At 41.4% G+C, this 25,752-nt stretch overlaps 4 protein-coding genes across 4 annotated transcripts in view; all 4 read left to right on the top strand.

Annotated features, from left to right (window-relative positions):
- LOC149073241 (osteomodulin-like) overlaps positions 1-25,752 on the top strand; it is a 104,844-nt gene that overhangs the window by 34,933 nt on the left and 44,159 nt on the right. The gene's annotated exons all lie outside the window — the stretch shown is intronic.
- Positions 16,289-17,952, top strand: LOC149073244 (uncharacterized). Its single transcript, XM_089246178.1, has one exon. It carries the CDS (start codon positions 16,399-16,401, stop codon positions 17,950-17,952), a length of 1,554 nt encoding a protein of 517 aa, XP_089102304.1. The 5' UTR covers positions 16,289-16,398.
- On the top strand, positions 18,116-19,069 carry LOC149073243 (uncharacterized). The gene has a single exon (XM_089246181.1). It carries the CDS (start codon positions 18,116-18,118, stop codon positions 19,067-19,069), a length of 954 nt encoding a protein of 317 aa, XP_089102307.1.
- On the top strand, positions 19,458-20,399 carry LOC149073242 (uncharacterized). Its single transcript, XM_089246182.1, has one exon. The coding sequence runs from the start codon at positions 19,460-19,462 to the stop codon at positions 19,880-19,882; it is 423 nt and encodes a 140-aa protein (XP_089102308.1). The 5' UTR covers positions 19,458-19,459; the 3' UTR covers positions 19,883-20,399.

The following is a 25,752-nucleotide window of genomic DNA, read 5'->3' as shown; positions in this document are numbered from 1 at the left end:
AAGTCAACTAGAAGGGAAGAACATGGAGATTACTATTGGTTTCATAAAGGGGTTCCCCCTTCTGCATTCCAAGGACCTCTTGTGGTGATCACAGATACCCTTCTACAGAATAATATTCAATATATACAGTCGAATCCCGTTATAACGAATTCCAAGAGACTGGAGAAATCACTTCGTTGTAACGAAATTTCGTTATGAAGGAAAATTAATTTTTTTGCATTGTTTCTATGCAAACTTATCTAGGGGACTAAAAGTAATTGTTAAAATGAGATTTTCGCTATAACGGTATTCGATAAAATGGGATTCGATTGTAATAAAAGAATAATAAGTGAATTATTCCCTCATTCAAACGCATTGATCCCATTGAAATATTTCCAAAGAAGTAAAAGGGAGAACGTTCAATCTCATGTGATCATGCGCAAGGCTACCTTTCGAGTGGGTTTCTAAAAATCCTGGGTGGGGAAGCTGATTTGTTTTTTTCACACTCTAAATTTGTTTTGGGGGGGGGCGTGAATATATAAAAACTTGGCCATGAGCTCACTAAAAATCTCAGCTTGGGGGTCCGGCTCAAAGATGTGGGATCCTGAAAATATTTCCTTTTAAGAGATTATTGTTTATGCACCCCGAAGTGGGTTTCCAGGCCAGATTTTTTCAGGAACATCTTTTAAATATATATATCTTCTGAAAAATCGACAAATAATAAGACCTCGGGCTGGATCCTTTCGGCCCCATTGGGGTAGGCTATATTATTATATTTCATTATAACCTTCAAAAAATTTCCCTTAAAAAATACATACCGATTATTATTTCCTTAATTGTACCAGGAAGAAAGTCTTATGAGTAGGTATTGTTACGAGAACTATTGTATGAAGGCTACATCTTGTTATCATCGATTTTTGCCAGGGTCAAAACTTTATTTATCCTTTGCTTCACTCAATGCTGCTCTTCTCTTCTCCAGCAACCTTTCTCATGAATTTTATAAATTCCAAATATCCCTAGTGAATGCGTTATCTAGTGAATGTCAAGCTAACGGTTTAATGCCCTAAAAGGTCTTAATGATAATTGAATAATGGTTTGAAAATGGCTTTTCAATTATGGCCCCACATCCTGGAGTAGGGCCCTTAGACTGGGATCATTTGCGCGCCTCCCCCTTGGCAGCCTTTTCACGGGCCCTTCTACAGTTAATTTATATCGGGGAAAAAAATGATTAGAATCGTCCCGGGCCCAAGGGCTACAGCCCTGTCAGGCACGTACTTGTGGGGAAGGCCATGTCTTCAGTGTTCTCGAGTGACCCGGCGCAGCAGGTTTACACTAGCACACGAAAACGACTATCAAACTGTGCATTACTATAGAATTTTAATGAAAAGCTATTTGACAATAAATTTGTATAATAGTACCCATCGCCCAACAAGAAAATTTGTATGAGTGGGTCCAGGCACTTCAACTGCTCTATTAAGGGCCGTTTAAGTATTATGTCAGCATCGATGGGCGGGGGGGGGGGGGGGTTCCGATTTGCTGACTTTTGATGACAAGGGGAAGGGGGGGTTTGAAATATGCTTACGTCATCAACCACCCTTAATGAAAATATGAACTATTTTCAATGCCATCTTACTCGGTGCGCCAAAAACGAGAAAACCCTTTTGATAGTTTCGATAGTTTGTGGGCACTTGAAGTATCAATGGGGGGGGGGGGGGGTGTTAAGTGCCCTACACAGACTCTTTAGTGATCTCTAAAATTCTCGAGAATTCAAGCGATCTGGAAATGTGTCCGGGCCGCTTAAGTGCTCTGGAACTCTGCCACGCATCACCAAGTGATTCGTAATTATATGCCGTGGATCACATAAATAATCTGAGAATGTGCTACGGGTAACTTCAGTGATGTAGAACCGCACTGGGGGCCACTTAAGTGCTCTAAAACTACGTCACATGTCACCCAAGGGATCTCTAAAAATGTCACGGATCGCTCAAGTGTTCTGGAACTGTGTCCCGGGTCATTTAAGTGATCTGAAAATGTGCCACGGCCGCTTAAATGTTCTGGAATTGTACCACGGGATCTGTAAATGTTCCGCATTGTTCATTTTTATAAAATTAGGTTTGAGGAGGGCAGGCCGCATCAGATAACCCCCAGGGTCATATTTGGTCCGCGGACAAAGGGCCTTTATACGATTCATCATTATATGGCTTACAGGGTGGGTCGCAACAAATTTATTAAAGATACATTTTGAGTTCATAGCCTTCAAATAACATTGAAATTAACAGAAACTGATTATGATAATATATAAAAATATTTTCTTCAGAAATTTCAAATTAAAAATTAATTTTTTTGCATTAAAAAATAAATTTTTGATCGGGGGAGGGGGCACGAGCCCCCTATGTTCCCCTTCCGTGTACGTCTCTGATCCCACCAACATGCGTTAAGATTCAGAGGGGCAGAGCTGATGACGAAATTTTGCAGACGGGGGGAGGGGGTCAAAAATGGCTAATAATTTGCTTACGTAACACTTGAACGGCCCCTTATGAGCTGACATGGCTCCAGCGTGGAAGATTCTTATTATTTTTCTCCTTCACCCTGTAAATTCACTACAGAGGGGGGGGGGGCAAGGAAAAATTGCCCTGGTGGTTCACCATAAAGCACAGCCACCAAGAGTCGCCCAGGTCGATAAGATACTCGTCTAACTCTAAAGTACCAAAGTGGCGCGAGTTCGATCGTGACCTACGTGAGTGACACGTACTTCGAAGGTCACGGTTCGATACCCGGTTCGTCCTTGTCAGAAAATTTTCCTGGCACAGGTGTACAACAGAAACGGCGAAAATTCAGAATTTTTTCCAAAAAAAATCAGAACCGTCCTGAAAAATTGAACAACACATGGTCACAACCACCACCCCCACCCACAAATTTGCGTTTATCCACCACTGCACCCTTTTGGCCCTAATAAGAACGAGATGGTTCACTAAAATGAACAATATTATGAAAATCAAACTTTTTTTTAATTTTTGCATCACCAAAACCATAAACACAAAAATAAGATAAGGAAATATAATGACATTCTCTGGTACTAGATGAAAAATAATCACACTCCCATTAAAAAAAAAACAAAAAACAGTAAAATTCTGCATCATATTTTTAATAATGTAAGATGTCCGTCCTGGTGCCTTCAGCCACACGGCAAAAATGGAGATCCGTCATAGTTTTAGTAATTTAATATTACTGATTAATAAAGATTTGATAATATCTCAAATATATTTGATTTGATATAAAGATACTGATAATATTTAATAGAAAAACATTTCTTCAATAGAAGGAATAGAGGGAAGAAATTATATCAGAGTAAATATAAGAATTATATTTTTAATGGAAGAAATTAGTTCAGAATGAATTAAATTTAATGAAAGAAATTATTACAGAATGAATAAAATTTAATGAAAGAAATTATATCAGAATGAATAAAATTTAATGAAAGAAATTATTTCAGAATGAATAAAATTTAATGAAATAAATTATTTCAGAATGAATTAAAATTATTGTCTATGAAAGAAATTATTTAAAAAATTTTTTTTAGAAATTATTTTTTATTTGTTTATTCTATTTTATTTTTACTATTATTATATTAATTATTATTATTTTCTCTTTCAGCCACCTCGTTGGGCACTCTGCCTGTTGTGGCCTTTGCCTTTGTATTATTTGTATTCAGAGTGAATAAAAATCTTCTATATTATGCCCCCCCCCCACGTTTCGTTTAATAACGAAAAATGCCACCGTATAACATTGTGGCCCGCGTACTTTATAAAATGTTTCAATATGGCCTGCTATGCCTCAAAGGTTGAAGACCCCTGCAGTAGACTCTTGCTAATCCGGTACGTATTAGACCACGGTGTGCCAGATTTTACCGAAATTGCTGGATTAACTTTGAAGAAACCCATTGAAATAATATATGAAATTTCGTGCAAAGACATAGTCAGGACTTGATCAGCAATTAAGAAATATTAGAACGTGTTAAGGGGTTAGGGCATCAGGAGAAAAGTGACACCACACCACCTAAATATCCTGGACTACTGGACATGCTGGATTAGAGCACGACAGAATTCTCGAGAGACTACTGTAGTTGAATTGAAATGCTCAAATAAAAATTTATCAGATAATTTATATATTTTTAGTTTTGCTTACCATTGTTTTTGGAGATTCTGCAATCTAAATCCTAAAGGAAATCTTGAGGATCGGCATGAAAATTTTTTTCATTACAATAACACACATTACAATTACATTAACAATAAACACTTTTCGGTCTGACACGAAGATGTTGTCTACCCAAGCCTCCTTGACCAATCCAAAAATGTAGCTTTTTTTTTTTAGAAAGAAGGAAAAGAAACCCCCTTGATTTTTTTCAGCCGGGAAGGGAGTGTTAAAAGAGAAACAGAAAAATCATGCGATTCAGAATGCATGTCATTCAGCATTCATTTCAAACCCCACTTTTTTTTTGTCATATGGTCATATGGTTCCAGTCATAGATTGCAAATGTATATGTTGTTTGAACCAGCTTATAGTATTTCATTCAAACAAGTGGGAGAAAAAATCACAATAAGAGCTCTACTACATTCATTTTAATTAGTACGAGTGTCTCTTCCTGTCTATGTCGCCGCTTGCCGATAGCCATCTTGCCATCCATTATACTGTATACAAAAGCTTACACCAAAGCTGTCGTATTATCGGCGCCCATAAAAGCATTTAATACTGTGGAATGAGACATCTGTTTATGCCCTCACTCCAATTTTCATTTCAGACAGACATTAGGACCTGCTGTTCTCACCCCTCCTCCTGCTTGTGCCCTTAGGGAAACACTGTTTGAAAATGACCCTCCCTGAATGATCGCTTTACAATGTCTCTTCTTTCTTTGTCGGGGAAGAACTGGCCCTTGAGAGCTGCGTCTTGTAAATTGTTCTTTTCTTTCAGTTCCCGTTTTTCTTCCATAACTCTTATACGTACAGTATACATAAAAAAAAAATTGCGGTTAAAAAAAAAAGGGAGAGCAGATACTGTACTTAGTTCAAGAGATTTGTTGATGCGCATGTAAATTCATATGTAGGATGAAGCACACAACTATTTGGAGGGCCCCCCCCCCCCGCTCTTTTCCGAGGCCCCAGGCGCGCGCCTGTGCGGTAATCTGCCACTGCTGCTTAAAGGTTTAAGCATTGCTGTATCTTATTTACAGCAGGGCATTTTCATTAAACAAATTATCAGGGTTTTCTGCGTACGCGGGATAATACATGCTGCACACGTGACAAATACACAGCATTTTCCCTTAAAAATTTATTTTAATGAAAATAACTATAAATAAAATGAATGTTTTGGGGAACCTTTCTTCCATTCTTTCTCCAGTTCATGATGTTCTGTGACTTTCTCGTGGATCTCTGCCTTAAGATGTTCAACTACCAGTTTCAATTTTGCTTTAGAATCCACTCGAATTCCTTCAGCTATGGGTACCATACCATTTTGAGTGTTTTTGGCTATGTACTCGTATTCGTGACATATGTTACACACAACGTAAATACGATTTTGTTCATTTCCCGTTTTTTTTCAATTCGGTCAAACATGTATTGTTTCTTAGTAGCCATTTCAGATCTAGTTTTATTCCTCGGCACCACTAATCTCCATCTGATTTTTGCAGCTCCTGCGATACAATTTGAAGACAACTAAAAGTAACAGGGATCGATACAATTGAAGCAACCGTGTTGGTTGATTGGTTCTGTAAATTTTGATCTGATGACGTAGATTTATTTTCGAAAAGAGATGAAATTTTTCGGCATTTAGAAGCACAGTCTACAAAATCTGCAGATCGCTTTTTTTGATATCGTTCGGATGATGGCATTATTCTAGAGTCAGAACTACAATTCTTTAATTCTATGAAATTAATGAAAATGAAATTATGTGTTTTATTTCAAAAAGGCCGAAATAATGTTGCGTGTTCTACTTGCTACCGAAAAATTTCATCTTATATTATCAAGAGAGGCTTATATGTTTACATAATCGCCTAGAATTGGTGTGTTAAATAAGTTATAACAAACTGCAGTACCAGCAGTGACTTGTGATCATGTTGCAGAGTTGTGAAACTACTTTTTTTTCAACGAATGAAAAAAAAAAAAAAAACAAGAAAATGGGAGTGTAAAAATTCTCAAGCTGTTGATAATACGGTAACGGGTACTCTAAACCAGCGAATTACTAAGAAAAATTAATTTAATTACTTAAAATTATTAAGTTGTCAACACTGTTTTAGCTTGAGCTGGCACTAAAGAAACACATCAAACACTTAAACTTTAGAATGGAAAATGAAAACAAGAAAATATTTTACTTTTTTTTCCCGATGTCAAAATGTAGATGTTGATTTCTATCCTTTTTCAATGATAATAAGACAGCAATACAAAATGCACACAAAAAGAGATATAAAACAAATACTCAATTTGGAACAGCTTCGGTATTTTAAAAAAAAATCTGAACGAAAAGTAATTCTGCATTTGCAAATAATAAATTCTCAACATGAAATTCCCGGTTATAATCATTTCAAATTTCATCTTACGTAACACAGATCCTTCTAAAAAGGCGTTGACATATCCCCATGTCTTGATTGGTATTTTTTTATGGTTTGTTGTTTCTGTATGGCTCACTTGCGAGTGGCCATTGGCTAGCTTCATCACAAAGATATACTGTAACCAACACATCCCCCAAAGACAGGCCCATGCCATTCTCTCCTTCCCCACCCCTCTAACTTTTACAAAAATTGGAGATTCAATAGTAGCGGAATCACTCTTCAAGTATTGTATATTCACATATAGTGGGGTTCAGTATACACCAAAGCTGCATTAAGAGTCTTTGAGCGGCTTTGGTATACACAGAAACACTCGTAAAACCACAGTACAGTGGAACACTCGTTTATATGACTCTCATTCATGCGACTTTTACCTATTCATTTATACATGTTTGGCTTCGGTCACAGTTCATTCCTATACATTTTAATGTTAAAATATTTAATTCATTAGACACACACCATCAATTACACTGTGTTTTCATTTCAACTTGAACCCCGAAACTCCGTAAAAACTTCATTTTTGTCAATACGATTTCAATTTTTTTGTAAGCAACAAAAGACGTCACTGGAATTACTACTTTTTACGAATATTATCGCCGGAAAAAGCCATAATTTTTAGTATGATTACAAACGGATACATCAAAATTCAGCAATCTGATGACCCCTTTAAAGTGGGCTCTAAAATGGTTTGTTTATTGTAAGTTTTTGAGAACTCTGGAGACACGGCGAGCCATAAGCAAAATAATTTACATTTTTCGAAATGCAATTATATTAGATGTACAGACCATTCTACTTCTTCGCATACTACATGTTAATTCCGAGTTTTTTCCATTGTGTTAGTGCTTTGTTTCCCAGCATTATTCCTGGAGCATTTGCAACTGGTCTGCTGGTGAGAAACGTACAATATATCAGTTCGTTTTTTAATTTCAAGTAGAATTTTGTGTGGTTGTGGTATCTTGTATACTAGCTGGCTACATGGAATCAGCTGTTCTTAATTTCTGAAAAAAAGCCCCCCCCCCCCATTCCTTCTCTTGAACGTGAAATTAAAATTTCGACAAAAAATCTGGATCTATGAAAAAGTGAAACTTGTGAAGAAATTAAATATGCCGAGTTACTTTTGGAGACGGTTGCAAAAAAATATAATAAAAATAAATCTGTAGATATAAACAGAATTGTTCGCAGAAAATAATCGTAAGAATCCTGAAGAGAGAGAGAGGGATTAAATAGGCAAAGTCATATTGGATTAAATTTATCAAAAAATCGCAATCTAATGACCTTTCTTTGTTTTCTTCATATTCAGATTACTTTTAAGCATAATCCGAAAGTTAAATAAAAATTAATTTCTGAGAATTTGGGAGAGTTACGGCTAAATAAAAACTATGCCGTGATTCGGTCTCTCGAAAGTCGTTTAAACAGGGTTCTCTCTCTCTCCCCACTGTATTTATTTTATATATATTTTCTTCATTCCCCCTCTCTTCAGATTTGGAGACCACCCAATGTCCGAATTTGACTGGTCTTGTGCTACCACACTGATGTTTATCTATCTATATTGCTCTAAAATAGAATGTTTTAACCCCGGCATCTGATGACAACCCGGTAACTTTAGATCCTTTCTACTCCCAGGGAACACTCGTATATAACACTTATACACTTATATAACTAAATCGTTTCTCTTTAATGAGCGTAAAAAAAAAATCAATAAATGGTCATATCCTTGGCCATCGCCATCCCCCATCTGTTCTTTGTCTTTTTATGAGAGCAAAAGACCTATATTCCAGAGAAGTCGGTCCCTGAAAAACTTATCTTTTCAGTTGAACTTTCCTTTTCCTTTTTGAAAAAAAAAAAAAAAAAGAGCAGTCATAAAACATCGATCTCGCAAATGATGGAATCTTTTTGTGCAAGTTTTTTCTTTGACTCCCTTCATATTCGTTTGAAGCTGAAGCTGCTTCAGGAAAACAAGAAAAGGGCTTTGCCCCACCAGTGGTCATTTTTTATCTTCACTGGTGGGGCAAATAGAAAGGCTAGTGGGGCAAAATCCCCCCTAGTTAACATGTTACAAAAAGACCTGGTACATGAAAAAATGGATCAGTTTGGCGGTGTCTGAAAGAAGTTTCTGGGAAGTTCTCACGCCTCCCCGGAAACATCAGAGGTTTCCAGGGAGGCGTGCGTACTACAGCCCATACAAAAATCTGGTTATCTAGTCTCTAGTGTATATATACTCTGTATGTTATTCCCAAACCAAACGACAATCAATATTGTCTCGCTCCGGGGCAGTCGTATTCCAGCGAAAATGGGCTGTCGTGGCAGTTGTATCGTCCATGCTAAAAAATCCAATTTAAAACACCAATAGTCAAAGCACCGCTGCAAAGGCTGTAAAAAAAAGCAACATTCACCTTTTAGGCGCATTACCAGAGGAGTGTACACAATCATGGAGGGCTGCTCAAGAAGAAATAAAGAAAATATAATAGAAAGCGATTAGCGCCCTGTGTACTAGGGAGGCAAGCGAATTACCCACCTGTTCCAGACAAGTGGGGGGGGGGGCGCTATTGCCTACTAAACAATGAATATCTATAGTGGGTCGTGGTTCGGCTATTCAGTTTAAAAAAAAAAAACTGAATTGCCCCTTTACTAGCTGTTCCAAAACATCCTCAACTCAATGCTAAAATAGTGTGTGCTGCAGGCAGCTGAGTGTTTAAATAGATGTATATGTGCACTGATAGCAATTTCTTTGTCCCCATTATAACTACAGCGACAGTAAACAGAAAGGAAAGAAAAATTCTACATTTTTTATTTTTTGCGGTGCCCCTTTTCTCTTGATGTCCTAAACAAGTGTTTATTTTGCTTTTTTTCCTTGCTAAAAGAAGAAAACATACAAGAAGTTTTCCCTTTCAGTTTTTTTTTTCAAATTGTATTTGATGCTTGGGAAAAAAAATCAGAAATCTACATAGGAAATTTTTATTTCTGAATCTATAATTCTGTGGGTGCTCCGCCCCGTCATACAAAGGACTGTGGGTGCTCGAGCACCCACAGCACCCCCGGCTCCGATGCCACTGACTTGGCGGCATCTTTTTAGTGCGTTGTACATGTTTTCTGCCGGTGGATTCATGATGAAGTCACTAACATGTGCCAAAACACTCGTATCCGTGGCTGCAACGACTGTGTGGTATTTAGTGGCATCAGAGGTAATTCCACTCGCCATGAACTGAGAATCCAATAGTTTGAACCATATATGTGGTTGTTTGGCCCAAAACAGTGGGGCTTTGACCCGAAACACTTCCGGTGGTTGCTCGGATGGATTGGACATCGTTGATTGTCGGGTCACTAACTGTTACTTCACACAAAATAAGAAAATTTATTCATATGGAAGTGGTACAACCTTGTTGACTGTGGGTAGAAAGACCAATTAAATTCTTTACTTCCTCCCTGGAAGTGCACGCTTTCTCGTGACAATCGCAGCGCCACAATTTATTCTCGATCCGAGGTGCAAAAAACTATAGTTTCTTCTCTTATAATGAGGGTTTTCGATTCAGCGATATCTTCTGTTTATGCATGCAATGGCGATGTCACTGATATAGCTACATCTGTTCTTTGACCTGCTCCACACTTATGCTGTGAAATTTTTCTTTTGCTGTATCAACTTAAATATCTCGTTCAGTTGTTTCCCTTTGACCCTAAAAAGATTAATTAAAAATAAATGCAGCAGAAATTAGACATTTTTGATGTCCGCAATTCGTTTCTCTCTCACTAACATTGTTTCAGTGGAAATGGACATTTTCTATGTGGGGCTCATATTGACGTTCAAGAGATAAATACTAGCAGCTGGAGAATTATTTATGAAGCGTCAGATTAGATTTGCATTTCATACCTGTTTAGTGATACAATACTACATCATTTATGAACGAGAATCTAATAGAAACTGTAATAAACATCCAGCAGAGACATACATGACTATCACAAACGATCCGACATTAGTTGTGGAATGCTACACTGTTGCCATTTCGCAACTCTTTATACTACTAATAATGATAATAAAGTAAATGCAAAATCTTCAACATCTTCTTCCCTTTAGGGGAAAACAATAAGTTTCTTATAATTTGGGAGAGTAAATCAGCCTGGATGGAGACTTCACCAGGCGACCCGATCTTGTGACCGTGTGAGATACATTTTCCCAGGTTGTCTGTGATTAGCCTGCTACATTTTTCTGTGGTGTTGGAGCCTGGTATTGGGGCGATACCTCATCGTTGGTTGCTGGAGATTTAGATTCACTTATTTCTCGCTTTTGTACTTGGGCTCTTTCATCTTAGGTAGGGATGTCACAGGATCTTGGTGGTGACAGGATGGCTGTGAAGCTGTTTGCTCGATTTCCATATCTTGTGGGACACGGGATTTAATGAATTGCCTGCTTCTTCTCAATGTGGAGCCCTCATTTGTATGAATCTCATATGTGCACTGGCTGGTCTGCTTTGTTACGTAGGCTTCTTCCCAAATTGGTCTCTTTTGAAGAAGGTTCCGGTGCCACACTAAAGCTCCACAATGCAATGGCGCAAAGTCTTGTGATGCTCTGTCATGTCGCCGAGTCATCTCATTGTGACAGAGTCGATTGGTGAATGGGCATAAAAAGGGAAAACAATTACATTTACGATTATGAAATCTTTTGGTGTTGTGTATTAGCCTCTGTCAACAAAGAAAGCGACCAACAAAAATTAATTTAATTCACACAGAGGGGTTAGCAATAACAAATTAATTTATTAAGTAATCAAATGAAAATAAGAATTATCCAAAGAGGAGATCCACATCCAACATGTTATATTGAGAACATATTATCTTGACATGCTGAATACTAAATGATTAAGTATCTCGATAAGCAATTAATGATTAGAAACTCTTGAATTGAGAGAGATAATTTTGATTAAAATGATATGGTACTCACCACCAATTATCCATCTTTTGGATCCATTTCAACCCTCATCTTTCAATTTCCCACAAGATCTTTCCTCGTTCTCTCTCCAACTTCCTTCTCGCACCTCGACTAGAGGGAAAAAGACCCCGTTTTTCGCACCACCCCATCTTATATGGGCTAAATGTATTAGTGGTTCCTCAGAAGAATTGCTTCTTATACCTCGCTAGTTTCCTTCATGTCGGCGGCTCCAGAAACTGTAACACCATCTGTGGCTCGCGGTGTTACATCGTTCTCCCTTTCTATCAACTTTGCATGGACTTCAGGAATCTGCAATAGAGGGAATTGTAGATGCTGGCTATCTTGTTATTTTGGATCTGTTGATATATCCTTATTACTAATGATGTGTGTGAGTGTAAGTAATTATAACCAGAATATTCAATTGAAGACAGACACATATTTAATAGATTTAAACACTTAAAGTGAGAGACAACATCTATTGCTGTTCAAACTTGAGCAGCCATGTTTTCTGTACTGTTGCCAAAACTCTGAAACTAAATACTTGACTAATAATGAGTTGCCAGATACCAAAAACAGAAATAAATGAATTGTTTGTCCATTAACATAATATTCTGACACTTTCCCTTGTTAATAAAACAAGCAAGTTCATTATAATGCAAGTTTTATTTTAGCGGACAGTGTCGCTAATCTTGGCTTGTGCAATGGCTTTGTCATCATATCGGCCAACTGATACTCTGTAGAGATCTTTTGTACTGCAATCTCTCCTTCCATCACTTTTTCACGAATGAAGAAATGTTTAATGCTAATGTGCTTTGTGCGGCTATAGAATTCTGGATTTTGTGCGAGTCTTATAGCTGCGTTATTATCAATTTGGATCACTGGAACTTCTTTAAGTTGTACAACTGCTTTGTACATCCTTTGCAACCAAATTGCTTCTTTACAGCATTCATTTGCTGCAACAATTTCTGCTTCAGAGGTCGATGTTGCTACCATAGATTGTCGTTGACTTAGCCATGATATAGCTCCACCAGCATACAAGATCACCACTCCTGTAGTTGAGCGACCAGTCTTTTCACATCCTCCAAAGTCAGCATCACTATAACATTCCAACACCCTAGGATTGCAGTTATATCTGTAGATAATGCTTTACTTGCGGAAATTGCAATGTATCTGAGAACACGTTTGGCTTTCACCCAATCTTCTTTTGAAGGATTCTCTAGCTTGCGTGATAAAACTCCTACACTGTATGCTAGATCGGGTCTGGAGCCTACCATAAGATACATGATAGCTCCGACTACTTCTCTGTAAGGAAATGATTCATCTGCTTGTGATTCAAGACCATTTTCCTCTGACGGCACTTTCAAAATAGGTGTATGAACTGGTCTACAATTTTCCATGCCAAATTTCTTGAACACTTTCTTTGCATATGCTTGTTGGCTAATTTTGATGTTTCCATTGGACAACTTTTCAATTTCCAATCCTAAGAAGTATGTTGCTGGTTTACTAGCAACTTTAAATTTCATTTTCAACTGTTTAATGAAATCTTCAGCTTCTTGCTGATCAGTTGCTGCGACTAGGCCATCATCAACATATAACATTTTGGATTACTGTGCTTGTGCTAGAGTGTTTTGCAAGAAGCATACATCTATGAATTTGCTGAAATAATCCACTAAGAGAAAGTAATTTTGCTCTTTTAGCTGAAAAATATTAGCACCCAGTTTAAGCCAGGGTCTATCATCGTTTGAGTTTGCCGGGCTGGTGCAAAAGCAATGCTCATGCCACAGGACTCAACATACTGCCGAATAACTCCTGACATGTTCGGCAAAAAGACCTAATTTTTCATTTTAAGTGTAAGTCACTCCTCCGCTTACATAAAACTCTAATAAGATCAAAGCTGGACTATGGCTCCATTGTACACGGGTCAGCACCTCGGAGCTATCTGAGTGTGCTCGACCCAGTCCACCATTTCGCCCTCCGGATTTGCTCTAGAGCTTTCTGGACGTCTCCAATGGCAAGCCTGTACGTCGAATGCAATGAGCCATCACTGACATAAAGATGCCACCAACTATCTTTAAAACATTATATCAAAATGAAGTCTCTGCCACATCATCCACTTCATCGTGTCATTTTCAATCCCTCATTTCATAGACTTTTTGCTGCTCGTCCTTCATGTGTTCCGCCTTACGGTCTCCATATGAGGGCACTTGTAGAAAAACTACAAATAGACATCAGCCATGTGACCCCAGTTGCTTGGCTACTGGCACCATGGGAGCAGTCTCTGCCAGATGTCTATCATTATCATCATACTCCAGAGCCACCACAGCAGATGTCATATATCGGCGGATATTCTTTAGGCACAGGGGTAGGTACAACAGGTACTTCCCCGTGTATACCAACGGCTCTAAGAGCCCTGGGCATGTCGGTTGTGCCTACATCTGCTGTGAGGAGACATCTTTCAAATTTCCCGACACATTTTCTATTTATTCTGCAGAACTGTACACAATCCTTCAGGCTCTACGTCATATACGATGTAAACGCCACCGACGATGCATCATTTATAGTGACTCTAAGCTCATTAATGGCACTGTGTTCTTTTACTTTTCACATTCATCCATTTAATCATGCTATTTTCCATGAACTGCATCACCTCATCCATCACGGTACCACAGTAAAGTTAAAGAGAGTACTCGTTAAGGAGAAGAGAGTTAATAAACACACAACATACCTGTATGGTAATAAGAGCCTAAATATTTATTAAGAGAACACAAAGTAAAGATACACGGGTATACATTACTGCCTAGTGGCGACGTCTAACGGACAAATTCAGAACTTACATTTTCAATACTCCCACTTAAGTTTTGAATAAATAGACCACAAAAATTAAAATAATTGTAATAACCACAGAAATCAAAATCGCTTGATTAAGTGAAATAAAAAAATACACATAACAGAGAAATAACACATCATTGAATGCAATAATGAAAAAAATATATATACTCAGAAAAAGAAATGCAATCATGAAAATAACACAGTTGGTTCATTTCAAGCCCATTGCTTGAGCGCACATTTCATGTTTTCATCTGTGGACAGTTTTTGTCAAATAGTCTGCTATCATATTCGAAGTGTCCATATTTTTGACAATGATATGACCGAGGTTCACAGCTTCCCACGCACAAAATGATGTTGGATATCAATGGCCCCGTTATTATCACAATAAAGTGGAACTGGTTTCACAGAAGACAGTCCAAGTTCTCTCACTAATTTGTTAATCCATAAAGCTTCTTTAGTTGCGACAGACAGACAGGGCCGTCATTTCACCTTTTTCCAGGAGGGGGCAAAGCACATGTACTGAATGTATGTATATATTTATTTGTATATATCTATATACATTGATATATGTATATATATATCTAGACAACGGCAGAACCAACTAAGAAGCCAACGTCAGAACCAACCAAAAACACTCAACACCAGCAACAACCAACAAGACTCCCCGCCAGAACTAACCACAAACATTAAATGCCAGCAGCAACCAAGAAGAATCATCACCAACCCCGAATACTCCACACCAGAACTACCATGCAAGAAGACAACGCCAGGACCAACCACAAACATTCAGTGTCAGCAGCAACAAAGAAACTCATCGCCAACAGCAACCAAGAAGGCCACGCTAGAACTACCAAGCAAGAAGACAACACCAAAACCAACGAAGACAACGCCAACCCAGAATACTCCACACCAGAACCAACCACAAACACTCAATGCCAGCAGCAACAAAGAAGACTCCCCACCAGCATCAACCCCGAAGACTCCACACCAAACAAGACGACAACAGCAGAACCAACCACCCAACAAGACTACTCGCCAGCAGCAATGAGGAAGACTTCCTACTAGCAGCAACCAAGAAGACCACGCAAACAGCAACCGTGAAGACTCCATGCCAGAACTCCCAAACAAGTAGACAATCTCTAGCACCAACCACAAACACTCAAATGCCAGCAGCAACAAAGAAGACAACGTCAGCAGGAACCAAGAAGGCAACACCAGAACCAAACACTCAACGCCAGCAGCAACGAAGAAGACTCCCCGCCAGCAACAACTAAAAAGATTCCACGCCAACAGCAACCCTGAAGACTCCACGCTAGAACTACCAAACAAGAAGCCAATGCCAGCAGCAACCAAGAAGACAACGCCAGAACTAACCACAAACACTCAACGGCAGCAGCAACCAACAAGACAACGCCAGAACCAACAAGGAAATCAACGTCAGAACTGACCACAAACATCAAATCCCAGCAGCAACCAAGAAGAATCATTGCCAACAGCAACCCTGAATACTCCACACCAGAATCAACCACAAACACTCAATGCCAGCAGCAACAAAGACGACAATGCCAGCAGGAAGCCAATGCCAGAAACAACCAAGAAGGCAATGCCAGCAGCAAAAAAGAAGATTCATTGCCAACAGCAACCACGAAGACTCCACGCCAGAACTACCAAGCATGAAGATAACGGCAGAACCAACCACAAACATTCAACGCCAGCAGCAATGAGAAAGACTCCCTGCTAGCAGCAACCCCGAAGACTCCACACCAGAACTACCGAACACGAAGCCAACGCCAGAACCAAACACTCAACGCCAGAAACAACCAAGAAGACAACGCAAGAACCAACCACAAACACTCAACGCCAGCAGCGACAAAGACAACAAAGCCAGAACCAACGAAGAAGGCTCCCCACCAGCAAAAACTAAGAAGACTCCACGCCAACCGCAACCCCGAAGACTCCACGCCAGAACTACCAAACAATAAGACAACACCAGAACCAACCAACAAGATTCCTCTCCAGCAGCAACCAAGAACACAACGCCAGAACTAACCACAAACATTCAACGCCAGCAGCAATGAGGAAGTCTCCCGCTAGCAGCAACCAAGAAGACCACGCAAACAGCAACCTTGAAGACTCTGTGCCAGCAGCAAGCAACAAGACAACGCCAGAACCAACAAAGAAGACAATGCCAGCAGCAACAAAGAAGATTCATTGCCAACAGCAACCACGAAGACTCCACGCCAGAACTACCAAGCAAGAAGCCAACGGCAGAACCAACCACAAACACTCAACACCAGCAGCAACAAAGAAGGCAACGCCAGAACCAATAAAGAAGGCTCCCCGCCAGCAAAAACTAAGAAGACCCCACACCAGAACTACGAAACAAGAAGACATCACCAGTACCAACCAACAAGACTCCTCACCAGCAGCAAGCAAGCAGACAATGCCAGAACCAACCACAAACATTCAACGCCAGCAGCAACCAAGCAGACAATGCCAGAACCAACCACAAACATTCAACACCAGCAGCAACGAAGAAGACTCCCCGCCAGCAACAACTAATAAGATTCCACGCCAACAGCAACCCAGAAGACTCCACTCCAGAACTACCAAACAAGAAGCCACTGATAGAAACAACCAAGAAGACAACGCAAGAACCAACCACAAACATTCAATGCCAGCAGCAACAAAGAAAACAACACCAGAACCAACGAAGAGGGCTCCCCGCCAGCAAAAACTAACAAGACCACGCCAGAACTACCAAACAATAAGACAACACCAGAACCAACCAACAAGATTCCTCTCCAGCAGCAACCAAGAAGACAACGCCAGCAGCAATGAGGAAGGCTCCCCGCTAGCAGCAACCAAGAAGACCACGCAAACAACAACCTTGAAGACTCCTTGCCAGCAGCAAGCAACAAGACAATGCCAGAACCAACAAAGAAGACAACGCCAGCAGCAACAAAGAAGATTCATTGCCAACAGCAACCACAAAGACTCCACACCAGAACTACCAAGCAAGAAGACATCGTCAGAACCAACCATGAACACTGAACGCCAGCACCAACCCAGAAGAATCACGCCAGAACTATGGAGCAAGAAGACAAAGGCAGAACCAACCACAAACATTCAATGCCAGCAGCAACAAAGAAAACAATGCCAGCAGCAACAAAGAAAACAATGCCAGCAGCAACAAAGAAGACAACGCCAGCAGCAACAAAGAAGTCTCCCCGCCAACAGCAACCCCGGAGACTCCACGCCAGAACAACCAAACAAAAAGCCAACGCCAGAACCAAACAATCAATGCCAGCATCAACCAAGAAGACAACGCCAGAACCAACTACAAACACTCAACGCCAGCAGCAACAAAGAAAATTCACCGCCAACAGCAACCCTAAGACTCCACGCTAGAACTACCAAACAAGAAGCCAACGCCAGAACCAACCACAAACACTCAACACCAGCAGCAACAAAGAAGGCTCCCCGCCAGCAAAAACTAAGAAGACCCCACACCAGAACTACGAAACAAGAAGACATCACCAGAACCAACCAACAAGACTCCTCACCAGCAGCAACCAAGAAGACAACGCCAGAACCAACCACAAACATTCAACGGCAGCAGCAATGAGGAAGACTCCCCGCTAGCAGCAACCTAGAAGACTCCAGCTGACAGCAACCCCGAAGACTCCAGCTGACAGCAACCCCGAAGACTCCACTCCAGAGCTACCAAACAAGAATCCACTGATAGAAACAAGCAAGAAGACAACGCAAGAACCAACCACAAACATTCAATGCCAGCAGCAACAAAGAAAACAACACCAGAACCAACGAAGAAGGCTCCCCGCCAGCAAAAACTAAGAAGACCACGCCAGAACTACCAAACAATAAGACAACACCAGAACCAACCAACAAGATTCCTCTCCAGCAGCAACCAAGAAGACAACGCCAGCAGCAATGAGGAAGTCTCCCCGCTAGCAGCAACCAAGACCACCACGCAAACAACAACCTCGAAGACTCCTTGCCAGCAGCAAGCAACAAGACAACGCCAGAACCAACAAAGAAGACAACGCCAGCAGCAACAAAGAAGATTCATTGCCAACAGCAACCACAAAGACTCCACACCAGAACTACCAAGCAAGAAGACATCGTCAGAACCAACCACGAACACTGAACGCCAGCACCAACCCAGAAGAATCACGCCAGAACTACCGAGCAAGAAGACAACGGCAGAACCAACCACAAACATTCAACGCCAGCAGCAACAAAGAAAACAACGGCAGCAGCAACAAAGAAGACAACGCCAGCAGCAACAAAGAAGTCTCCCCGCCAACAGCAACCCCGGAGACTCTACGCCAGAACAACCAAACAAAAAGCCAACGCCAGAACCAAACAATGAATGCCAGCATCAACCAAGAAGACAACGCCAGAACCAACCACAAACACTCACCGCCAGCAGCAACAAAGAAAATTCACCGCCAACAGCAACCCTAAGACTCCACGCTAGAACTACCACACAAGAAGCCAACGCCAGAACCAACCACAAACACTCAACACCAGCAGCAACAAAGAAGGCTACGCCAGAACCAATAAAGAAGGCTCCCCGCCAGCAAAAACTAAGAAGACCCCACACCAGAACTACGAAACAAGAAGACATCACCAGAACCAACCAACAAGACTCCTCACCAGCAGCAACCAAGAAGATAACGCCAGAACCAACCACAAACATTCAACGCCAGCAGCAATGAGGAAGACTCCCCGCTAGCAGCAACCTAGAAGACTCCAGCCGACAGCAACCCCGAAGACTACACGCCAGAACTACCAAACAAGAAGCCAACGCCAGAAACAACCAAGAAGACAACGCAAGAACCAACCACAAACACTCAACGCCAGAATCAACAAAGAAGGCTCCCCGCCAGCAAAAACTAAGAAGACTCCACGTCAACAGCATTCCTGAAGACTCCACACCAGAACTACCAAACAAGAAGACATCAGAACCAACCAACAAGATACCACGCTAGCAGCAACCAGGAAGACTCCACGCCAGCAGCAAGCAACAAGACAACGCTAGAACCAAGCAACAAGACAATGCCAGAACCAACCACAAACACTCAACGCCAGCATCAACCAAGAAGCCAATGCCCGAAACAACCAAGAAGACAACGCAAGAACCAACCACAAACACTCAATGCCAGCAGCAACGAAGAAGTCTCCCTGCCAACAGCAACCCCGAAGACTCAACGCCAGCATCAACCAAGAAGCCAATGCCAGAAACAACCAAGAAGACAACGCAAGAACCAACCACAAACACTCAACGCCAGCAGCAACGAAGAAGTCTCCCTGCCAACAGCAACCTTGTAGACTCCATGCCAGCAGAAAGCAACAAGACAATGCTAGAACCAACGAAGAAGACAACGCCAGCAGCAGCAAAGAAGATTCATTGCCAACAGCAACCACGAAGACTCCACGCCAGAACTACCAAACAAGTAGACAACGCAAGAACCAACCATAAACACTCAGCAGCCAGCAGCAACAAAAAAGGCAACGCCAGCAACAACTAAAAAGACTTCACGGCAGAACTACCAAGCAAGAAGACACCGTCAGAGCTAACCACGAACACTGAACGTCAGCAGCAACCCAGAAGAATCATGCCAGAACTACCAAGCAAGAAGACAACGCCAGAACCAACCACAAACAATCAATGCCAGCAGCAACCAAGATGCACTGCATGATATCAAAGACAGACAGTGTACATCGTTATATCAATGTGATATGGAACTATCGTGAGAAGATACTATTCACAAGTGGATAATGAGAAGAGAGAAAAGGTGCAGCACTCAGGTTTTCTATTTCAGTCATTTCATTCGCTGACTTCTATGAAGAAACTGTCGCTTAATATAGTATCTGTCCACCACTCGGGATCTGCCTGGATGTTACCAATACCTATTTTTCCATTGGCCACGGTGACCTGAGATTTGTGGCTCCCACACGCTTCACTTATATGAACCTCTAATAGGATCAAAATTGACTAAAGCTCATCTCACCTTCCGGACATCTCTAATGGAGAACCTGTATGTCGAATGCAATGAGCCATCACTGACATCAAGATGCCCCCCCCCCCAGCAATCTTCAAAATATCATATCAAAATGAAGACTACTAGATCATCCACTTCATAATGTCATTTTTAAACCTTTATTTCATAGACCTTTTGCTGCTCGTCCTTCATGTGTTCCATCTTACAGGCTTCGTATGTGGGCAATCGTAGAGGAACTACGAATAACCATCAGTCGCGTGGGAGCAGTTCCTGCCAGATGTCATGTACGGACAGATATTCCTTAGGTACAGGGGTAGGTACAACAGGTACTTCCCATATATACCGACGGCTCCAAGAGCCCTGGGCATGTCGGTTTTGCCTACATCTGCTGTGAGGAGACATCTTTCAAACTTCCTGACACATTCTCTATTAATTCGATGGAACTCTACTCTGTCCTTCAGGCTCACCGTCATATACGACTCAAACGCCACCGATGATGCATCATTTATAGAGACTCTCTCAGCGCAAGCACTGTTTTCTTTTACTTTTCACACATCCATTTATTCATGCCATTTCTCATGAACTGAATCACCTCATCCACCACAGTAAACTTTTACTGGATACCTAGCCACGTCCGAATACTGCAATGAAAAAGCAGACACTGCAACTAGAACAACCCACATTGGTAATATCCTTCATTGGTTCCGTGTGCATGTCCCCTTGTAGGGCTTAATGGTGGGCATGGTCGGTAAGGGCCGAACACATTATCTCGAAAATGGGGAAAAATACAAATGCATCAAAACGTCAACAAATTGCTATGAGCGAAACTATTTTCACTGAACCTGCTCCTGCTGTTTCATTTTTCTTCCTGCATTCCACTGACACTGATAAACCGCTGGCCAAAGCATCAATATTCTTGATAGATAAAGCTCTCTATGGCACAATAGACACATTAAAACCAGTGAAGGCTCTTCGTTCAGGAGACCTTTTGATTGAAACAAACACACCCAAACAATCCAAACTCATTCAAAAGCTCACATCTCTTGGAAATATTCCCATAACAGTAAAAATTCATTCCACGTTGCATTATTCACGTGGTGTCATTTCAGATACTAACTTGATTAACATGGATGAAGAACTACTAACAGAAGAGCTGGCATCTCAAGGCATAACATCTGCCAAGCATATCATGAGCCGCAAAGATGGCAATCCAGCTCCATCACGTAACATAATCCTGACATTCTCATCACCAACATTGCCGAAAGCTCTCAAATAACCTGAGCATGGTGGGTGGGAGTGGAACAATACCCATTCAAATATGGGAAAAAATCAAAATGCACCAAAACGTCAAAGAACTGCTTCAAACCAAACACATGTCAATGTAACTGCTTCAAATTCATCAACTGTCTCATTTTTCTTTCTGCACTCTTCAGATGCCGAAAAAACGCTGGCTAAAGTATCACCATTTGTAATAGATAAAGCTCTCTATGGCACAGTTGGTACCTTAAAATCGGTGAAGGCCCTTCGTTCAGGAGACCTTCTCATCGAAACTAACACATCCAAACAAGCCGAACTCATTCAAAAGCTCACATCTCTCGGAGACATTCCAATAACAGTCAAAATCCATCCCACGTTGAATTATTCACGTGGTGTCATTTCAGATAATAACTTAATTAACATGGATGAAGAAGAACTAACACAAGAGCTGGCGTCTCAAGGCGTAACATCTGCCAAACATATTATGAGCCGCAAAGATGGCAATCCAGCTCCCACACGAAACATAATTCTCACATTCTCATCACCAACATTGCCGAAAGATATCAAAATAGGTTATTATAACCTCAAAATCCGGCCATACATTCCTAACCCTGTTCGATGCTTCAACTGCCAAAAATACGGCCACTCACGAACGGCGTGCCGCAGCCAACCCACCTGCGCAAAATGCAGTGAGAAGGACCACATTTCGGACAACTGCACTAATTCACCATTCAAGTGCGTCAATTTCGGTGGCGACCACCCCGCATTTGACAGAAAGTGTCCGAAATGGAATGAAGAAAAAGAGATCCAGAAGATCAAGGTCCTCAATAACATCTCATATATCGAAGCACGCCGTCGTATAACCTCTAACCAAACTCCAATAGGTAATGGATCATACTCTAATATGGTAACAAATCCATCATCAGCTAATATGACTAACAATGTCACCAAAGCATCCGTAACAACTCAGACTGAACCAATAGCTGACAGAACTCAAACATCATCATCTAACCAACAGTACAATAGTTGTGGCTGCTGTTGTTACGCTGGATTCTGGAGGGAGTCCACTAATATGGACCTCGCCATCATGAATGATGGCAGTTTCACTCATTTCCATGCCCCAAACAATAGTTTCACTGCGATAGATTTATCTTTATGGTCACCCTCACTCTTGACCAACTGGTCCTGGTCGGTTGATCCGGACCTCCACAGGTGCAATCATTTCCCTCTAGTGGTTAAGTGCCTTGATCGACGCCATAGCATACCTGAGGGAACTCCTCCGTGAAGCTTGTGGCCGCCCGATGGGCTGACTTCACGGTCAAGGCAGAAATCACAGAAAATATGGTTTCGCAACCCGACATCGACCATTTTGTCGACCTTGTGACCAGTTGTATGATCTCTGCAGCAAATGAAACAATACCCAAATTCTCGTCGAAACTTCCTAAATTTCCTAAACCTTGGTGGAACCACGAATGTAATCTTACGATAAAGCACAAAAAAAAGCATTGAGTAGGTTCCGGCGGTGTCCTACCCATGACAGCAAGTTGGCATTTTTAAAAGCAATGGCGATAGCGAGAAGAACCAGGCGCCAGGTTCAACGCGAGTCCTGGCAAAAGTTTAGCACTGGAATCACTTCATCTAAAATCATTTGGGACTGGATTCGAAAAATCAATGGTCATTATCAGTCTCATCCCATCACCATTTTAATGGCACTATCATGAACGATGTTAGGGATATTGCGGACACCATCGCCGCCCATTTCGCCACTGTCTCCAGTGATGCGAATTATTCCACATCATTTCATTGCATTAAATCTTCAGCCGAATGCAATCCGTACCAAGGGCGTAGCGAGGGGGGGGCTGGCTACGCCCCTGATCCGTACACTTTCCAGCCTTTTACACCGGAGGGGTACAATTCATTGTTCACCCTTCATGAACTGACAACGGCCTTGCAGCGAAGTCCTTACTCAGCTGTAGGACCCGATGCCATTCATTATTCCATGATTCGGCATCTCTTATCTGAATCACTCTCACATTTACTCATATTATTTAATCGGATCTGGGTCAGTCATTCATTTCCTGACACCTGGCGAGCAGTCATTGTTCTTGCATTCCCGAAGCCTGGCAAAAATCCTCAGCAACCTAATAGTTAGAGGCCTATTGCTTTGACCAGTTGTCTATGTAAGCTCATGGAACGCATGGTCAACTATCGCCTTATGCACTACCTTGAGGTTAACAATATTTTATCGAAACATCAAAGCGGCTTTAGACGGTTCAGGTCCACAACATGCAATCTGTTACGCCTTGCGACATCAATAAGAAAAGCATTTTTGAAGAGGGAGCACATGATAGCCATTTTTTTTTTGACATAGAAAAAGCCTACGACCGTACTTGTAGGCACGGAATTCTTTATGACCTCTATAACTGCGGCTTGCGGGGCAACTTGCCCGTTTTTATTAAGAACTTTCTTGCTCGCCGCATCTTCCAGGTACGGATCGGAAGCACATTATCAGCTCCCCAAATTCAAAAACAAGGTGTACCTCAAGGTAGCATTTTAAGTGTTACACTGTTTATTTTAACACTCAAGGGAACAAACTCCCGTTGTCTGTTACTGGCCCACTTTACGGGGATGATCTGTTAATATCCTACAAATCAGTGAATATGAGGTCAGCCGAGAGACAATTGCAAACCGCACTCAACAAGATCAGCAAGTGGGCTCATGATAACAGTTTCTCTTTCTCCGCTGACAAGACTGTCGCTGTGCACTTTTGTCGGCGTCGAGACCTTCATGATGACCCACAATTGTTTCTAAACAATAGTTAAATACCAATTGTAGAAAATAATAAATTCCTCGGAATCACAAAAAAATGACTTTCAAACCTCATATTGCGCTATTAAGAGCTCGTTGCATGAAGATGAACCTCTCGACGGTCATCTCTTCTACATCGTGGGGGGCAGACCGTAAGTCGCTCCTTCACTTATATAAAGCTCTAATAAGATCGAAGCTCGACTACGGCTCTATTGTATACGGGTCGTCACCTCGGAGCTATCTGCATGTGCTTGACCCAGTCCATCATCTCATCCTTCTGATATGCTCTGGAGCTTTCCGGACGTCTCCAATGGAGAGCCTGTATGTGGAATGCAGCGACCCATCATTGATATCAAGACACCAGCAACTTTCCTTGAAAAATATCAAAATGAAGTCTTTTCCAGATCATCCACTTAGTGTCATTTTTCACCCTTCTTTTCATAGACTTTTTGCTGCTCGCCCTTCATGTGTTCCATCTTACGGCCTTCGTATGAGGGAACTTGTGGAAGAACTACAATTAAACATAATTCGTGCTGCCCCAGTTGCTTGACAACTGGCACCATGGGAGCAGTCTCTGCCAGATGTCTCTCTATCATTATCATCATTCTCTAGAGCCACCACAGCAGATGTCATATCGACAGATATTCCTTAGGCACAGGGGTAGGTACAACAGGTACTTCCCCATATATACCGACGGCTCCAAGAGCCCTGGGCATGTCGGTTGTGCCTACATCTGCTGTGAGGAGAGATCTTTCAAAGTACCTGACACATTCTCCATTTATTCGGTGGAGCTGCACGCAATCCTTCATCCCCTACGCCATGTACGACGCAAACGCCACCGATGATGCATCATCTATAGAGACTCTCTCAGCGCATTGCAAGAACTTCGTTCTTTTACTTTCCACATTCATGTGATTTTTCATGAATTGAATCACCTCATCCATCACGGTACCACAGTAAATTTTACTGGGTACTAGGTCATGTTGGAATACTGGGCAACGAAAAAGCAGACACCGCAGCTCGAACAACCACCAACATTGATAACTGCCTTTTGGTACCTGCCAGTGACCACTTCTCACTCCTCCGGGAAGTGAGGCATCGCCGCCGGGAGGATCATTGGAAGAATCAAATAAATAATAAACTTTATGCCATCAAGCCCACACTTGGCAATTGGCGTTTGAGCTGCAGGACCGAAGGAGGAAGTTCTGCTTTCCCGGTCTGCTTTCCCATTATACACAGTCGCATTACACAATCATAACTTTTACTACGAGAGAGTCAACTTGAGTGCCTACATTCTCAAAGTCCATTGACCATCACACACGTTTTACTTG

This window comes from Pholcus phalangioides, unplaced genomic scaffold (genome assembly GCF_987345545.1).
Source record: "Pholcus phalangioides strain wild (caught in Gottingen) unplaced genomic scaffold, Ppha-v1.0 ptg000017l_1, whole genome shotgun sequence".
NCBI classification, from domain to species: domain Eukaryota; kingdom Metazoa; phylum Arthropoda; class Arachnida; order Araneae; family Pholcidae; genus Pholcus; species Pholcus phalangioides.
The sequence above is the reverse complement of the archived record's forward strand: the minus strand, read 5'-3'. Positions and strand labels throughout refer to the sequence as shown.

Coding starts and splice junctions, on each gene's coding strand:
- LOC149073243 (XM_089246181.1), top strand. CDS start 18,116: ATGCCAGCAGCAACAAAGAAAACAACACCAGAACCAACGAAGAAGGCT.
- LOC149073244 (XM_089246178.1), top strand. CDS start 16,399: ATGAGGAAGTCTCCCGCTAGCAGCAACCAAGAAGACCACGCAAACAGC.
- LOC149073242 (XM_089246182.1), top strand. CDS start 19,460: ATGCCCGAAACAACCAAGAAGACAACGCAAGAACCAACCACAAACACT.